This window comes from Chaetodon trifascialis, chromosome 2 (assembly GCF_039877785.1).
Source record: "Chaetodon trifascialis isolate fChaTrf1 chromosome 2, fChaTrf1.hap1, whole genome shotgun sequence".
Taxonomy (NCBI): domain Eukaryota; kingdom Metazoa; phylum Chordata; class Actinopteri; order Chaetodontiformes; family Chaetodontidae; genus Chaetodon; species Chaetodon trifascialis.
In genome coordinates, this window is record NC_092057.1 from 27808079 (window position 1) to 27827043 (window position 18965).

At 39.0% G+C, this 18965-nt stretch overlaps 1 protein-coding gene across 1 annotated transcript; it reads right to left on the reverse strand.

Annotated features, from left to right (window-relative positions):
* Positions 1 to 533: 533 nt before the first annotated feature.
* LOC139337740 (C-type mannose receptor 2-like) lies at positions 534 to 8400 on the reverse strand. Its single transcript, XM_070972479.1, has 8 exons — positions 8320 to 8400; positions 5980 to 6105; positions 4764 to 4863; positions 4420 to 4488; positions 2364 to 2467; positions 1495 to 1620; positions 888 to 987; positions 534 to 598 (listed from the first exon to the last, which is right to left on the reverse strand). Exons 1-8 carry the CDS (start codon positions 8398 to 8400, stop codon positions 534 to 536), a joined length of 771 nt encoding a protein of 256 aa, XP_070828580.1.
* Positions 8401 to 18965: the final 10565 nt, after the last annotated feature.

Sequence of the window (18965 nt, forward strand, 5' to 3'; positions counted from 1 at the left end):
GTTTATTGCTAATTAACAAATGTTGTTAACATGCTAAGTGAGTGAACTTCTGAATGATCAGCTGCTCAGCAGTGGAAAGAACTGGTAGCTGCACTAATGCTAATGAAGAGCAGAGTGACACTGTGTTTTCATACAGCAGAGATTGCGACAGCTGTGCCTTCAAAATGCTTAGAAGACAAAATACATGACAAAACTGATACAAAGTGCCAAAATTAACACTCAACACTTTGGCATGACAGGTTTACACAGTGACATGGTGCTGATTCTGAATGGTGGCAAAAATATCTCATTTGTCTTTTGGAGCTTAATTCCAGGGAGGTTGGGGGTATGCATGGGCTACAGATAAGAGTCTTTTGTTTATTGTGTAGGAGAACTGACAAATACAACTACAAGATATAGGTTAAATGACCTTTTATTGTTTTTCAAAATCTGCATACAGATACTTTTCAGTTCTGGTAAGAATACATTTTGGTTAAATGTGTAGTTGACTGAAAATATTCCTTTACTCTGTCTGTGCTGTGTGGGTTGCAGATTTAAAGTGCTTCTTTCACACAAAATGAAGCGAGGGTTTGACCACAGTCTAAATTGCTCCAACCATCTGTAAAAAGAAACAAGAGAAAGAATTAGATTGTAGAGTTGCAAAAATTTACACATTCTATGCAGGTTTTTTGTTTTGTTTTGTTTTGTTTTGTTTTAAACATTATGCAGAAATGGTTAAAGCCATACTGTACCAGTTTCAAAGAATTACATACAATTCACAGATGTACTTCATTCAATTTTAAGCTAGTTAGAGATTGACCTTAGAAATGCCCAGAAGCATATGTTATATTGGGATAAAAAAAAAAACAATTATTTTAAGATACCCCCAACTGCCTGTGTTTTCTTACCGAGACTGTATGTTGAAAGGCATGGGTCAGTGCTGTATGAAGACACCCCAGTAAAAAATCCCTGATAAAACCAGGAGCCATCAAGCCACATCCACTGGTCCTGGAGACAGTGAAACATTACCTTTTACATGGCGGGAACACTACATTGATTCTACCAACAGATGGCGCTCTTTAAACATAATAGGTTTGCTCAAATTATTTTCATTTCATTTTTGATTTTCATCTCATTTGTTTAATTCATACACAAATAGAGATGTCAACATGGCAAGCTTGGAACAGCCAGGTGCAGAGACATCCTGGACTCACTGTGAGGTTGCCAGGCAACCAGTGTGGAGACAACATGCTAGAAGGCAAACTTTGGTGAGAGCCAACCTCGCTGTACAAAATACAATTATGCTACAGTAATGTTGAATGATATGTTAGCATTATGTCGACTGATGTGGGTTTTTAAAAACCCATACTCATACCAAAGTGAAGCAGAAATTACAATATGTTGTGACACTCCTGCTCAGTAAAGAAACGGTGTCACTGTCGAGCAGGGACCTTCTATTAAACTCTGAAAATAAACAGTACAACATAGAAAATCTGTGTTGTTTAGTCATCTCACATCAAAGTAGAATCCACCCAGCCAGGCTGGAGAGAATCCATTAACAGCAGTTTGCTGATAGAGGAAGGAATACTCCTCAGGGCTGTGGACGGAGACCAGCCGGGCGCCGAGACCAGCACAGCTAGCCTGGTGGAGAGAAAGCAGACAGAGGACGGAGCAGGAGATGGGGGACAGAGGTTGACAAAACAAGACAAGGATGGATAAAGAAGCAGAATGAGAGACTTAGTTTGACTGTGTCAGCTGTGCATGGACAAGAGTCTGCTTTGTTAGACTTGAACTAATTTTTCAACAGTAATGACAAAACCTTCAAATAATTAAGTGAATAAACAAAAAAAAAAGGACTATAATTTTTAATCAGCCCTGAGATGTATATACGCTTAAATTAAAGCTGAAACTCAGCACTTTAGCCTCACAAGTCATCATTTCATTTTAATCTAAAGTGCAGGCTCTCACTCTTCAAAACAGTTGACTTTCTTTGGCCAACTTCCTCAAAAATAACATTACATTTGGGATTCAACTTGAAAAGTTGTGGTCATTATCCAGCTAACTAAGCCTGTACTTGTGTACGATTGGGCTTGAGGACTTGTTACTCTGGTGATGACTCGACATAAATTTAAGACAGTTTTGAAGATTTGAAAAATCCAGCTAACTCAGTCATGAGTACAGAGCAAACTCCCTGTGAGCAAACAAGAAATGGGCACTGTCTGACTTGCTAATGTGAAGATAACGACAGAAAATGGTGTCTACAAATTAATAAATAAATGTTTGAGTTTATGAATTTCTTGTATCTGTGACTCCATATGTATCTAGTTACATTTGCAAATAATCTGGATATGAGACACACAGTGACAATTTAATTGTGTTTTTACATCAGCTTCAGGCCAGGTCAGAGCTTCGTAGTTATAGAAGATACAACGGTCGTGGAACCCCATCCAACCTTCAGGACACACCATCTCTGATGCTGTGAACGTCAAGCAAAAAGAAAGTTATATATGTTGTACAAATTACATAATCACAATAATAACATTATTTTTCATACAAGAAATGCAGCTGATAGTGCTTTACAACAAAGAAATTACATGTGCTAAGTGCTTCACGTAAAAAGACAGAATGAACATAAAAACAAGGATAGAAAATTAATGGAAGATGAGATGGAAACTGAAACTCAATGAATAATAATAAGAATAAGAATAAGAATAAGAATAAGAATAAAATACATTTATAAATAGAGTACATAAAATGCATAAAATCAAATAAAATACAATATTTTAAAAGGACTGCAGCAGCGCATTAGTGTGAAAAGTTTCAGGTCTGTATCATGAAACGGCTATAGTAAGAGTTTTTAGCTTTCTTTTAAAAATATTCAGCGAGCTGCTTCCTTAATGTCTGTAGCTAGTTTGTTCTAGAGCATTGATGTGTAATTGACAAAGGCTGAATCCCTGATTATTAAACAGCATTTCTATTTTTGTTTTAGGGCCAACTAGTCAGATTTCAGTGTTGGCCTCATTTAACTTCAAGAAATTATTGCTCATCTGTTTATATATTGCCAAAGGACAGTTAGTAATGGAGTCTATAGTTGCAGCATCATTTGGTTCAGCACAGATGTACAGCAGTTGTGTGTCATCTGCGTAACTATGGAAACATACATTGTGTTCTGTAATGATGTCTCCAAGTGGCAGCATGTGTAGTGAGAACAGTCATGGGCTGAGGCAGCTGCCTTGTGCAACCCCAAAACAGATGTCATGTTTCTCAGACACATGATCTCCAAGACTCACAGACGTTCTCCTCTTTGATATATGCTTTAACCTAGTTAACCACACAGCCAGAAACACCAACCAGCTGTTCAAGATGACTGATTAACATATAATGGTAAATCATATCAAACTCTGCACTTAGGTCAAGGAGAACAAGAACTGAGACCTTATTTTCATCTGAATTTAGTCAATGATTATTTTAGTTGGAGCAGTTTCAGTGCTGTGGCATGTTCTGAAGCCTGACAGAAATAGTATGTATGTTACTTTCTCCAAGAAAGGTGTTAATTTGCATTGAAACTATTTTTTTCCAGTATCTTACTGATGAATGGAAGGTTGGATATCAGCCTATATTTGGTGAGTGCATTACTATATAACCTGGGTTTCAACTGTGTTGTATGTTTCAAGTGTCATTAGGGAAGGCTGGTTTTAGGAGGCAGCTGATCCACTGCAGTTAGGACACATCCAGGGCACCATGTCAGTCAAATCTGTGCTAGGATGCTCCACAAATGAAGCAATCCTGTGTATACAAGTGTCTCCATTTTCAGCACCTTGTACAAAGGCTGCTACAGAGTCAATCAATTGTTCATTTTCACATATTTGATGCAGCGTTGCAATCTTCTTTTCAAGCTGTGCAATTCTTTCAGTCAGTCACTCATACTCTGTGCAGGTCACAGATTTTGCCATATTCTGTCAGTCCTGATATCAAGTTTCCAGTCACAGACACAGCAAAAACGCTTGTGCTGTCCTTGTGTGTCATGCTCACACAGTACCAAGAAATGATAAAAGTGATACAAATATGGTGGTAGCCTTCTGTTTCTCTTCATTAATTTCAGTCCCTGTGATTTATCAGTATCCAGAATCCACTTTCTGAAGCTTTTGGCAGTAAAAAACAAGGATATCAGCAAAAGAATGTAAGCAAAGCAGGGAGCATCATGACCTTTTCACTTATGATATTCTGTCTCTCTTTTCCTTTTCGATTGCTGCTCACTACTTCTAGGTAGACGTGTTACATGTGTTCAGACTATTCTGATAATTAACCAAACTGTGAGGGTCTCCAATCACATCAGTGTCGTGATTCATGCAAGATGGCAATGGAGATGAATGCCTTGGCAAAGTAAGGACAATAAGTGTGTGTATATTAAAAATGTTTTTATGAAAAATGCTGACTTACGGACATTTGAGTTCTTCACACAGATGGAGGGATAACCATCAGCGTTGCAAGGGGAATTGTTCCATGTGTCTGTGAAAAGAGAAGTTTAGAAAAAAGGCCATGACATTGATGGAGCAGAGCATTACATAACTGTGCAGATAATAAAACTCACTAAAAGCTTTGATTTTTGCATCTGAAAATGAAGTCCATGTGTGGGACAAACTAAATCATTCTCAGACACTCACACTTGTTTTCTGCTTTCTACTGGCCACAGGCCATCAGGGAATTTACTGCTGTAGTCTGTAGAAAACCCACTTACACACTATTATCAGGTTCCCTGGACTTTTATGTGTGTTTTTTCTTACCAAAAACATTGAGCATTAGGCACGGGTTGCTGCTGTCTGGGGGCATATTGATCCAGGTGTTGTTGTAGAACCAGGATCCATCAATCCATAACCACTGGTCCTAGAGAGAGAGCATGAGCTCATCATCAGTGAATTGCTGTACAGTGGAGATTAACTTAAAATAACAATTGAAATATAAAGGAATAAATATCAAATAGCAACATGTCTTGATGAGCACACGTTATTTCTGTGTAATATTTGTTGGGCTAACACTCCATTAACAGACATAACACTGAGCTGCAAAAGTGCACTGAAAACTAGCAAAAAGTACTTCAGTATTAAGTTTCTCTTTATTTCTTTATGTGTTAGTAAATACCCATAATCCTAATGCAGTGAGTTGAATGGAGTGAGGTTCATTGTGGGGGTCTGACATTGAACTGTTCATTTTTAACTGATTCTGTTTTGCAAGGAGTTTTGAATGGATGTGACAAGACTTAGCACCAACTACACTGAAAAAAAATATAGGAGACGCATATTCTGAATGTGCTGTATACATGTTCAAAGAATGCTCCTAAAACCCGAATGATATAAACATATCCCACATGTCACAAGATGCTACATTCAGAACATGTATACGGCACATTCAAAATATGCGTATCAGTTTGGGTTTTACTGCAGTTTGCAGTACATGGCATCCTGCCTGTTTACAGCAAGTCAGCTCTGTGCATTGTACACAAAGTAATCAGCCAACAGTTTTCTTTTTCGGAGAAACAGCAACTTTTAAGTGTTATGAAAGACTTGAAAAATTTGGGGTTATGCGCATCAATCATAACGCCAACCTTTTCAAGAAGGAATGAAAGGGGGGGGCTGTGTTTGCACAGTAAAAGGAGTTGGCTACTGCTGGAACATTCTTAAAAAAACTTATTTTGATGGAAAGCAGAAAAATGGCACAAGTGGCTCTAGCAATTACATGTGTTCTTAAGAGTCCACACAAAGGCAGGTGAACATAGACTCCTGGACAGAGATCTTAGACAAATTATCTGATTTTCTCCTCACATCTTAAATCATCAAATGTCATCACCTCCATCTGGAATACATCTCAAAACTTGATGATGATGATGATGATGATGATGATGATGATGATGATGATGATGATGATGATATTCCAGAAATTGTTTAAACAATTTAGCTTTTTCTTGTGATTGTCATGGCTAATAATATTACACCATGATTGTACCTGTAAGTAGAAACCGCCCAGCCAAGCATTCGGATATTCATTATTGATGCTGAGCTGCTGGAGGAAACTGTACTCCTGAATGCTGTGTACGGAGACCAACATGGATTCGAGCAGGGCACAGTTCGACTGGTGGAGGAAAGGAGGACAGAGGGACAGAAAGAGACATTAAAGTGGGCCTCTCTGATGTGCACATGGCCAAGGCCATGTTTAATATAGAGAGAGTATTTCCTGCATAGAATTTAGATGGTGGTCAGATGTGGGATTAAAATACGCACTCACAATTATCCTTTGAAAACGCACTAAACCACAACAAAAAAATTGTCTTTTTCTAAGGTTCATCTTTACTGGAAACATGATGTATTGCTCTGGTGACTTCTATTACTACTTCAGTGTAGCAATAGGCAGGCGGTAGACCACCTCAGATGCACTTATTATTGCCACCAACTCTTTCCTGCACCTCTCCATCACTGTGGCACACAGGACAAACCAAGTTGAGGAAATAACCTCAATGTGCCCCAGGAGAACACCAGTTACCTGGTGCGACACAATGGCATAGGATAATGGACAATTTTTAGAATACTGAGAAGTCGGTGGAGGCTTTGTTCTCGTTAAAGCCAGGTACTGATCTGGGCCAGCAATGGAAAATGAGAAGCTGACTGTTCATTCGTCCAAGGTAGTAATTCACCTAACCTATGACCCACTGGCTCAGCTGGTAACTATCATGCCAAGGCCAGCCACTAATTTGGCTGCTCATTTCCTTGTTTTGTATTTCACTGGCAGACTGGAGCCAAATATGGGGCGTTACTGCCGCCTACTGTAGACAAATAAGATTTGTCTAGATTCTTTCAATTTTTCTATTTCTCATTGTTTTACATTATTTTAATGACAATTCATGTGCTGCACTGCGGCTTAGAATGTACATGTGCACAGAAAGATATTGACTTCAAACTATGTTGAATAATAGACAACTTAACATTTCAGACCACAGAACAGCAAAGAAAATTTTTAGACCATTCGCCATTATATTGTGGAATTATTTTTGTTATTATTATGTTTATTTTACAATTATTCAACTCATGCATCAGCTGTGTTCAGTTAGTGAATTTGTCAATTTTTCAATTAAAATTTACACTGTACTTGTATAGTGTGGTGTGATGCACATATTTCTATTTCATTTTTACTTACATTTTTATTTTTATTATCATTTCTCAGCTGTTACATGTTTCTAATCTTGAATGGAGGAACTGTTTGTTTCCCAACCATGCAGGTTCTACTTTGAAATGAAAGTCCATTGTCTAAAGAAACACTTTCAAATACAGTAGAATCAAATATTTAAGGTGACATTGTATCATATTGTCACCATTTTCTTGCACCATCTCTTTGTAGTAGGTATCTGTGACATTATGAGATGTTGGTCTTTTAAAGTAGAAATAATATAGAAAAAAGCTCCTTTCCTCTCTCAAACTGTTTTTTTTACACCTGTACTTTTAATTCAGTAATATATCAGCAAGTGAAAGTACTTGTGCTTGAGAAGAACATTTGACTAGTCTTTCCACTACTGTCAATAAGCCAAGTTTTCTGACATTGCTATGCTGCTTGGTGGAGTGTAAATTCTTTCTAACCCACAGAGAACGTAAAGGCAACATGACAGCTGGGCTTCAATGGGTAGACTTACTGGTGTAGGTTCAAATGTAATAGGTGATCACTGTAAATATGTGAATCACATTGTACTATATAACTACAGTGTAAATAATAATAATTGAATAATATTGAAATGGGTAATAATGGAAAGTACAGTATCAATGCCAGAGTAATTGCACAGATGAAAAACTGCAAAGTTAGTAGTCAGTTGTATGGTCTGAAATGGAGAATAACCTCCAATTTAACATATTTTGAAGCATATACTTTACTTCAAAATATTTTTGTGCACACACAGTTCTGAGTAGGAATAATAATAATAATAATAATAATAATAATAATAATAATAATAATAATAAATGTAATAATTGACCAGCCAAGCTTGCGTCAAAATGACTAGATTGTGAGAATTCTGATTTACAAATTCAAAATGACCAAATTATAAATTCAAATTTTGATATATGAATGAAATGGGCTTCCATAATTAGCATCAATGGAAAACAGTGGCTTAAAAAATGGAAAACTAATCAGCCTGCTATAGTGTGGCTTTAATGGCTTGTTCCAATCTAACATTGTAATGTAAAATATATTCCATGTTTGTGTCAAAGAAATTAATGTAAAGAATCCAATAATGAATAATAACATCATTAACCTGGGGTTTTCTACACAGAGTATGTTTGGTGCTGCTGTCTCAGTGTTTACCTGAGCCTGAGGCCAAGTCATGCCCTCGTTCACAAAGTAGTAGCAACGTCCTTGGAACACTTCCCATCCAGAATGACACATGATCCGGCTCTGTGAGGGGGGATTTGATGTTGTTGTTGTAGATGGAGCTATTGTGAATGGTGTGGTTGATGTACTTTCAACAGTGGTCAGTGTGAGAGTGGTGTCGCTGTTCGGCTCGGTCACAGTGACTGGGTTTGTGACAGCCTCTACAGCATGAGGCACTGCGAAGGAAAGAATCAAAGTCTGTATTAGTTCAATACGATCATCATGTAAAACCCTCTTTTTAAAGTTTTCAAACATGAGTGTAACTGATGTAAGTGTAAAGTTAACATTAGGCTAACCTGAAGGCAAAAAGGAGGTAAGAAGGACAAGACATTTAGTTGGGATTCTCATTTAATTCTTACTTCCTCAAATGCTGTATGTTGTCAAGCAGCCTTTTCTTTGCTGGCAACTTTGCCATTTATTTAATAGCTTCATTTACTGATAGGTCTACAGACTGTACTGTACAGTATCAATTCAAACAAGTCTTTACAATTCAAATATGTAATATTTCTCCATGTTCAAATGAAGTCAAATTTTGAATATAAAGTGACAGCCCTACTGTGGAATTGGTTGATAATTATGTGAATTCATTACTACAAACTAGATTTTTCACAGTACACAGTCATTTGAACCATATTAATATTATGAATATTGACTGGTGCAGCTTTAAAACTGTACTGAACTGTAATTAGAGCTGTATGTGGAGATTTGTATCTCTGCAGAAGAAAGAAATCGGATGTTCGTTCAAGCTGTCTTGCTAAATCCAAACTTATGTGTTTGTTTTATAGATACAGCTGTGTGGAACAGAGCAAAATAAGGGAGTTTATGTACAAGGCTAATGTGATTTCCAGTTTACATACATGATGCGGCCTTGACAGAGAGAGCGACACCCAGGAGAACACAGAGGACAAGAGATGACTTCATGGTGATGGATAACACCTTCCTGCCATTCAAGAAAAGTTCCTTCCTCAGTGCTTCAAATTCATTTCAATTTATGTTATGGTTCAGATGAGGTGAAGAGGAGAGTAAAAAGCCTTACCTGGTTGTAATGGTTGTAGTGATTGAGAGATCGTTTTCTACAGGGATGTCCTAAATTGCTTGGTTTTATAGTCCCCCATCACGTCAACACGTTTCAGCCTGATTTGCACTTGTGATAAACTGTGATAAAGTAATCAGCATGTTTGCATTCAAATCTCAATTTATCAGTGTTTGCTGAAGTAGTTGCCAGAAGCTGTTGAAAGCAAAATGCATTTGAGTGTCACTGTGACCCTGTTGAAATGCTGTATTTGACCCAGGAATTTAAACAGTCCAAGAAGAAACCCAAACTAGCACTCAAATACAATATCAGTGATTTGAGATCAGTGGACAGTATGTTTGTGAATTTGAGCAGCAATTGGCCAGTGAAAGTGAAAATTAGAGGTTTGTATTTAGTGTTTTGGGATGACTTGTTTGTGTTTTGCAGCAATGACATGAGTCACTGACCTCAGTAGCACCTGCTGATTTCGGTTGTTTTGAAATTAAACAAATAGGCTGCTAATCAGAAAGTAAAGGTCAAAGAAGTCAGGCTGCTTATCCTTGAAGGTGCACATGACTGCATTTACTGTATCTGCTGTAGATACAGTAATTATTAATCTTGGACATAAAGTCACTAAGTATTTAAGAAATGTTAAGAATATTTAAGATGACAGCTGATGTAAAACTGTGTTGTGGGTGCTGCATTCTCTCAAATTAAACTGGTGATATTCAGAGCTAATGAATGTAAAGTGGAAAAAGAACTGCTGAATGGCCCAATGACATTGCTTTGCTGGGAACATACAATGCACAAAAAGATATCAACTGCTTGAAAACTCTTCTACTCATGACATGAGCAAAAGAAGACTGGCGTAATCAGACTTGGCACTGAAATATGCAAGGTGCCAAATAATCTTGGTAAGTGTATTTGCACCTAAGTTTGTTCCAAGCATTGATGCTGGGTTGGGAGGTTATGTGTTGAAAGACTGAGTTTATACATAGCAGGTCCAGGTCATTTCATGTCACTGTTGAATGTAACAAAGTAGCAGCCTCAGCTTTGGCCAAACAGGTCTTTCTTTAGTCTGAAGCTATTGCAAGATATATGCCAGCCTAGAGGCACTAAAGGTGTCTTGCTAGGTCCAGAAGGACACCTCAGCTCAAAGAAGAGTAATGTGCCTCGTGATGATGTGACAGAGATCAGCAGGTAGTAGTTCCTCTTCGGAGCTAAGAGGAAAAGTAAAATCCAGGTTTGATCATACAATGCATGTGGTCTGACAGTGCTGCAGATAAAACAAGATGTTTGGCAGTTTGGTACTTTTTGAAGAGCACTGAAATATATTATACCAAGTCCTGGGGGAAAGGCCTTGCTCTGACCTTTACCTTGAGAGGGCTTAACAATCCTCTCCCATGTTCTAATTGTGTTCATCATAATCGGGCTGTTTTTGACCTTGATTGGGAGCAAAGACTTCTTATTAACAGAAAGGCTGAGTGGAGATAACAAGGGTCATTGCCAAGCATCAATTTGGGTTTCCTGAGTGGGGTCCAAAAATGTTTTAGCCAACCAAACACTATATGCATATGACATGTCCAATTACAAAGTTAAAAGTCAAGCAATGAGAGACCACCATTCTCCCATGGTAGCCGCAGCGTTTTCAAACTTAGACGCGGTTTCTTACCATGCCAGATAAAATTTTGAAATAGCTTTATCAATATCAGAAAAAACTGAATTATTTATCCTCAAAGGGAGCATCTGCATAAGGTACAGGATTCTCAGGAGAACATTCATTTTGATTAAGCTCACTCTACCCATCCAGGAGAGGGCAAGGTTAAAATACCTGAGCAAGTCATCCTTAATTAGATGAAATGGGAGAAAAATTTAGCCTACACAAGTTATTTAGGTTGTCAGAGATCTTAACACCTAAATATGTGAAACCAGAATCAGACCATTTAAAAGGAAAGTTCGGCATAGTACCTTTATCCCCAAAGTCACCTAGAGGGAGTGCTTCAGATTTGTCAAAATTAATTTTGTGAAGAGAACTCTGAGAACTTGCCAAATATAGTGGAGATGAGGGCTGAAACAGAATTTTCAGGCTGAGTCAGAAAGAGAATAACATCATCTGCGTAGTCAGTTTACGAACTGAGACAGTGGCTCAATAGCCAAAGCAAATAGCAGAGGGGACAAGGGACGGCCCTGCCTCGTACCTCGTCCGAGATGAAAGGCCTCGGAAGCATAGCCATTAACCTGCACACTCCCATGGGGGTGCTATAGAGCAGCCTAATCCACTTAATAAATTCAGGCCCTAGTCCAAACTTCTGAAGAACCTCGAACAGATATTCATATTCCACCCTATCAAATGCTTTAGCTGCATCTAAAGCTACACATAAAATTCTCTCTTGACTGCAGTTTGCATGTTGAATTAAATTAAGAAGGCGCCTAACATTGGAGTATGAAAATCTGTTCCTGATAAAACCTGTCTGATCAGGCTTAATGAGAGCAGGAAGATGAACCTCCAGTCTCCTAGCAAGGAGTTTAGAGAGCAATTTACAGTCAACCCCGATCACAGCAATCTGAGGGTTTGCCTGTCTTTAAAATAAGTGATATATTGGCAAAATTAAGTGTTGATGGTAAGGTGCCACGTTCAAAAGACTCTGTATACATTTTCGTAAGTGGCTCCACCACCAGCCTGGCCATTTTCTGATAAAATTCTGGGCAGAATCCATCAGGACCCAGAGCTTTCCCACCTGGTAAAAATGTAATGGTGTCAAAAACCTCCTCTTTAGTGACTGGATGGCAAAGAAGGTCCCTGCTCTCAGCCGACAATGTTGGAAGATTATACGGTCCAAAAATCTGGCCTGGTCCCCAGTGTCGTTCGGGCTTTCTGGAGAATACAAATTCTGATAAAAACATTTCATGATATTAACCAGATGTTTATTTTCAAAGAATTTAACTCCCTTATTATCTTTTAATGATGGGATCACATTGGACTCAATCCTGCCCCTTGCCAGACAAGCCAGGATTTTCCCTGGTTTATAAGTAGACTCATATAATCGGTGCCTAGCAAAGAAAATTGCAGTATCTGTTTTCTGTTTAAGAAGGTTATCAAGGGCAGAGTGGGCTGCATCCAGCTTCAATTGAGATAATTTAGAAAGGGAATGTTTAAACTCCTTCTCTAGGTTAGAAATTTGGGATTCAAGCTCCAATTGTTGTCTGAGCACTTCTTTCCTTTTAGCTGATGTGTAAGAAATAATAACTCCCCCGATGTAAGCTTTTGCAGTCTCCCATAATGTTGATCCTGACACTTAAGCTTTATTATTAGTAGAGAAAAAGAATGTCAGTTGTTCTTCTAACATAGATACAAAGGTGGGATTACTAAGCAAAGAGGGGTTGAGCCGCCAGTGACGTGTGGCGGGATCATAATAAGGAGGTATAAGTTCCAGACCAACAAGAGAATAATCTGAGAGTGTCATGCCTTTTATACGACATGTTCTAACCCTATCCTCGAGGTAAAAAAAATAATCAATCTTTGAAAATGAGTTATGTGGGTGGGAGAAGAAGGTGTAGTCTTAGTTTAGTGACACTCATCTTAACTGTGTATCTCCAATGTACAGAAACATTTGTGTCCACAGACACCTGTTGCCGTTAAACACTGAAGAGAAAACTGAAAAAAAAAAATCCAGCTGTCATGTGAAAAGAGGTCGTCCCCAGAAGGCGACTGCCCACAAAAAAGAACAAAAAAATCCTTAGAGTACCATTCACCTGGAGCTGTTCAGCATTGGATTTCTTGTTCTTGTTTCGTCCTATCAACTTGTTTATGTTTTCCCATATCAGTTGTCCATTTCCATTTGGCCCATCTATCATTTTAATAAAAACATCTGCTGTAGCTTTATGAATCTGTTTAACAACTTTATTTCTAAGTGATGTAAAGATATGTCGGTCACTAGTGAGTCCTGTTTTTATAGATTTTTTTAGTGCATCTCTCTCTCTCATTAATTTCCAAATGTTGTCCCTCAGCCAAGGTAGTGTTTTTTTTACGGTGTTCGGGTTCAACTTTTTTTGTAAAGCAATCAAGAACTTCCATAACACTATCTATCAGCTATCCTCAACTTCATTTTTCATTCTAACAATGGTTCAGTCATATTTTTGCAACGCATTCTTAAAATTTTGTTCACCTTTAGGTATTATGTGATGGCTGCTAACTGTAGTGGGGCCAGTTGGATGTTTCTGGTTAATTTTTCTTAACCAGGGGTAAAATTACGGTCAAACAGCTCAGATAGAAGATTAAGAGTTTTGGTAATCCTGTCCGATTTATTTGTGAATATTAAATCAATAGTTGTTTTGGAGATATTGGTTATTCCTGTTGGACCTTGTAAAACTTGAGTAACATTGAATTTGTCTGTTACTTGTTTCAGTTTTTTTCCTATCTGATTTAGATGTTTATTTTTTCTCAGTATATATATATATATATATTGTTTGATATTCTGTTCTGTATTTTGTGGTATATTTTGTTTATATATTTATATATTTTCAATACAAATATTTTTTTTTTATATTTGCTCTTTATATATATAGTTCTCTCTCTTTTCCTTCTTTTCTAATTTTAGTCTAATTCTATTCTTGTAAGGAGCACTGCAACAAAAACAATTTCCCCTCGGGGATTAATAAAGGATTTCTGATTCTGATTCTGATGTCTAAATATGAGGTCCTTAGATGGTAAATCCTCCTCCTCCTCCTCATCCTCCTCAAAGCAAAGATGTACTCCATCTTTGTAGATAACGTTAAGCATTACAATGATTACATTTGTATTTGCAATGAAATGATGTGGGTAATAGCGGACAACGATCATCACATTTTTCCCATGTGTCTGTCTCTCTCTGTCTCTCGAGTGCTCTGAGATAGATGCAGTATATATGCTCTGTAGGATGCCACGGCTGTTTCTGTTGGCACAGCGACGTTAACCGATTAGTTTGCATCCCTGTTTCACCTGTGTACATTCGGTCAGGGTGAGTGACCATTACGTGTGCCGAACTCACTTGCGATGTGGTCAGATGAGATACTGATCAAAATATATAAATTTAGGTCTGACTGTATGTGCTGACTCAGATAGTTACATTGAATCGTCACTGTTGCTAATTATTGATCGCAGTGTGCGTTCGATGACTGACCGAGCACTGCTGAAAACACCGTTAAAACCACGCTGCCATCTTGTTGAAGGTGTGATATATGGCGTCATCACGTTTTTAGTGGATAGCCGTTATTACCTAGCAGCCACCCATCCAGAGGGGTGTCCCCCTGAAAGACTGTAGGGATGCTAGAATTCGCCACGATGAACGAGTCATGTGCCGACCCGGGGAAAGTGGCATATATGTTTGTCACCAGTGAGTTTTTGGGAGTCCGCATTACACCTGATATCATTTAAAATCTTTAAGAGGGCTGTCTCTACTGTGGTTCACTCTAAAACCAGACTGATATTTCTCTAAAATGTTGTTAGTATTTTAAAAATAATTTAGTTGGTTAAAAACAAGCTTTTCTAAAATCTTACTTTAAAAGGGTAAGTTGGATACGGGTCTGTAGTTATTAAGAATGCTGGGGTCTAAATTGCTCTTCTTCAGAAGGGGCTTCACCACTGCCATTTTGAAGGCAGCAGGGAAGACACCCATCTGAAGAGAGCAATTCACTACATTTAAGATTTGTTCCTCAAAGAATCCATAAAATGTCTTTAAAAGAGATGTGGGAATTGGATCTAAAAGGCAGGTTGTTGGATTTATCTGGGAGAAAACTCGACCAAGTGTCCTCGCATAGACCAGGTCAAAACTCTCCAGTGTTTCCTCGGGTAAAATCGACTGTCCAGGTGTGTTTAAAGTTACGTTCTGATGTGATAAAAGACTGGATCTGATGTTGTCGATTTTATTTCTGAAGTGGTCTGCAAAGTCCTCGCAGAGGGCATCCATTGGTGTCTCTGGGGATTTTTTTAAAAATGGTGTAATTTTGGGTTATTTTTATTATCTGAGATGAGGTTTGAGAAATGTGAGAAATTTGAGAAACGTTTTGTTTTTACCGTTTTTGTTGAAAGTGGAGCCACAGACTCTAAAGTTAACAAGATAACAAGGCTTGTTGTATGGATCACTTTAAACCACCTAAAGAATGCCAGTCACAGGCTTTGTCCTCTGCTTGCCACATGTTTTTTTTTTTTTTTTCCAAAGTTCATGGTGTCCTTCCAGATTCTATCACCTCTGTCATTAAGGACAAACCTGGTAAACTAAATAGCATGGATAAGTATAGATCAGCTGCCCCTGCCAAAGTGCTGGAGAGAAGCCTGCTAACGAGGTTGGAAATGTTTGTTCTCACCACTGATAATCAGCTGGGCTTTAAAAGAAAACATTGTACTGATATGTGTCTTTATGCTCTAAAGGAAGTAGTTACTGAATATGGAAGCCAAAATTCCACTATGTTTTACTTAGTTATTTATGCTTAGTAGATATATATTTTGCTTAGTAGAAATAATTCAAAAGTACTGCTTTAGAAATGTAGTTAAAATTTATTACATAACATATACTTTAGGGCTGCATGGTGGAGCAAGCGGGTAGTGCGCGTGCCTCACAGCAAGAAGGTTGCCAGTTCAATCCCTGGGCGGGTCCTTTCTGTGTGAAGTTTGCATGTTCTTCGCCTGCATGCGTGGGTTCTCCCCGGGTCCTCTGGCTTCCTCCAACAGACCAAAAACATGCTCATTAGGTTAATTGGTGACTCTAAATTGCCCCTAGGTGTGAGTGTGAGTGTGAATGGCTGTCTGTCTTTGCATGTTGCCCTGCGATCGACTGGTGACTGGCTCAGGGTGTACCCCGCCTCTTGCCCGTTGAAGCTGGGATAGGCTCCAGCCCCCCCGCAACCTCGAAAGGAATAGGCGGTATAGAAAATGGATGGATGGATGGACATACACTTTAATTCTCTCACATGTACGTACATAACTGCAGAGTAGTGTTTTGCATGACTGTACCAATACCCAGGATCAGCTGTGTGATCTTGCTGTAGTCTCTGAATCAAGACAACAGTCCATCTTGTCAGGGCATAACTGCCCTGTTTTTTAGAGCTATTATGGATGTTATCGAATTTGACAAAGAGAGTATACGGGCTCTATTTTCGAGGCGCAGCGCAAAGTCAGGCCGGCTGCACCGATGGGGCGTGGCGGCACAGACTTTGGTATTTTCGTGCGCTGCGCCGCTGGCGCATCTCCTCCTCCTTCTCATTTCAGTCCCACCCAGGCACAACTCGGAAAGAGGGAGGGGAGAAGGCGTGGAGTGGGTTTGACACAGCCAAAGTCAAACTTTCACCAATCACAGCAGCTCCTCGCCTCACCTTTAAGAACACCGCTGGCCAGGCGCATGTAGTGTGTACTACCTTAATTTGATGTTGCATTCGTTGATAAAATAACGGGGCACCACCTTCCTCAGCTAAGAAGGACTGCAGAAATTAACTGCTATAACGCTGATAAAAACTAACGAATGGACTAACTGTAAACCAGTCTGATAACCTGAAGTGTAAATTCTGGATACAGGGATCATAGATATTCAGTTCAAAAGGACACCATCTAACCAGGACTTAAATCAAAATATCATTTATTAAGCAGAATTGTGGATAATGGGTAATGTACCATGAATAATAACACAGAAGATGGGAGGTGATATGACAGAACACACAAGAAACTTATGGCAACACAATGGTAAATAAATTGGCGATAGTGAGAGGCAGTTGAAAGGGAATAATGGGGACGCGAACGCAGAGTTAAGGGAATAAACGATTAATGGAGAGAATTTGGACGAATTGACCTACTCTTAACCTCATGGACCAACTCTTATTCAAACCCGCTTAGCGTGCCTACTTGGTTGCTGGCGTCCCGTTGTGCTCTGCTCCGAACTGACTCGAAGACGTTCCAGATGTTCGTCCGTGGCTCGATCTGCTTGGTGATCTGGTGGGAGGCCCAGGCACCAAGATGACGAGCTGGTGCTGAACGGGGTGTCTCTGGAACTGGTTCTGCGGTGTCGGTTACAGATGAGGGACTGCTCCGGATGGTTGTGAACCGGACCAAGGATCAACAGCTGGCCACAGGGTTTGGTTCGGTTGAGTCCGTGACGGATTATTTTAGACTGATAGTACAAATTAAGAGTCTCTTCGATGGCCGGTCGAAGAAGGCTACAAAATTAGTATTACTTGCCTAAATTTACTGATGTTAAAAACAAAACGTTTGGCTAAAGAGAAAGTTAACTTTAAAGCTTACGGCAAATTATAAGAATACGTCTTCTGAAGATCATTTACGCTACTCGGAATGGCTTGACGAAAAACTTAAAGAGCAAAACGACTGTGCAAAACTTAAGACAAAGAAGTAAGAAAAAGAACTCAGCTGAGAGTAACTAGACGTGAAAAAGAAAACAAAAGAACTACAAAAACTAACTAACTAACCTAACTGAGTAACGCGCACTACACGCAGTTTTTAAAGGTAGCTCCGGGGCGTGCTGAAAGGGCAGGCCATCGAATCACGTGAGATGGTTTGTGACGCGCGATCGCCTCAAGGAGCTGAACTAATCAATGATTCATACGAGGGGCTCATCTGCTTCTCACTATGGTCAATCACATATAATTTCAATGACAAATTTTCAATGACATTTCAATATTGTTCACAGCATGCATTAGATACTTTCTATGGTTGGGTGACAACATTAAATGATAATCATGGTACAGTTTTATCCCAACAGGTATAATGATTCAATGAATAACTAATACACAAATAAAGATACAGGAATAAAGAAGGCAGGCTATATTTGCCAAAAATGATTATCACGATTACGGTTACTTATCGATAAATGTGCCAAGTCAAGCATATTCAATCTGATGGTTAGGGACCTCTGGATGGCAGTATGGTTTTGTGGTGACAATTCAAACAAACTTTTATAAAACCGTTAAAATCACAACTTGGTCATACTTCAGGTCAGAGATACTGGGAAAATACCAATATTATGCGTACAACGAGTCCTGTAGGGTGAAAACATCAAAAGTTAAGTTTAACATAGAAGTTTGGTTATCCCGGAGTATTGAGAAAAAGCACACAAGCATACACAAGTTGCTTCAATGGATGTCCGGTTTACGACCCATCAGCATTTGCTGATGTTTGTGGATGTTCCTCTGGAGCCTGGCGTTTGTCTCTCCAGATGGTTTTATTGTCTTGATCTCTCTTGGGGCTATCAGGAGAGAATTAGCATTGCCATGAGAAACCTAGTGAGGAGAAGGTGAGGAGAAGGCCACCTTTGATGTTGAGGTGTCTGTGTCCCTGGCTTCCCTGAAAAGAAAACATGGAGGAGATGCCTCTTGTCCAGACATCTTGTCTCTGAAATTAACACCTTCCCTGTAAACAGTTCAAATGGTCAATAGCTCTTGTAAGTTGGGATGCTTTACATCTCCATTTCTCCTGAAGGAATGCAGAGAGGGTAAGAGAGGGTCAGTTAGAGGCCAGTTCTGCTACACGCATGACAAGTTTCGAGGCTTCTCCCAGGAGGAGACTGACATCACTCATGTCTCATGACAT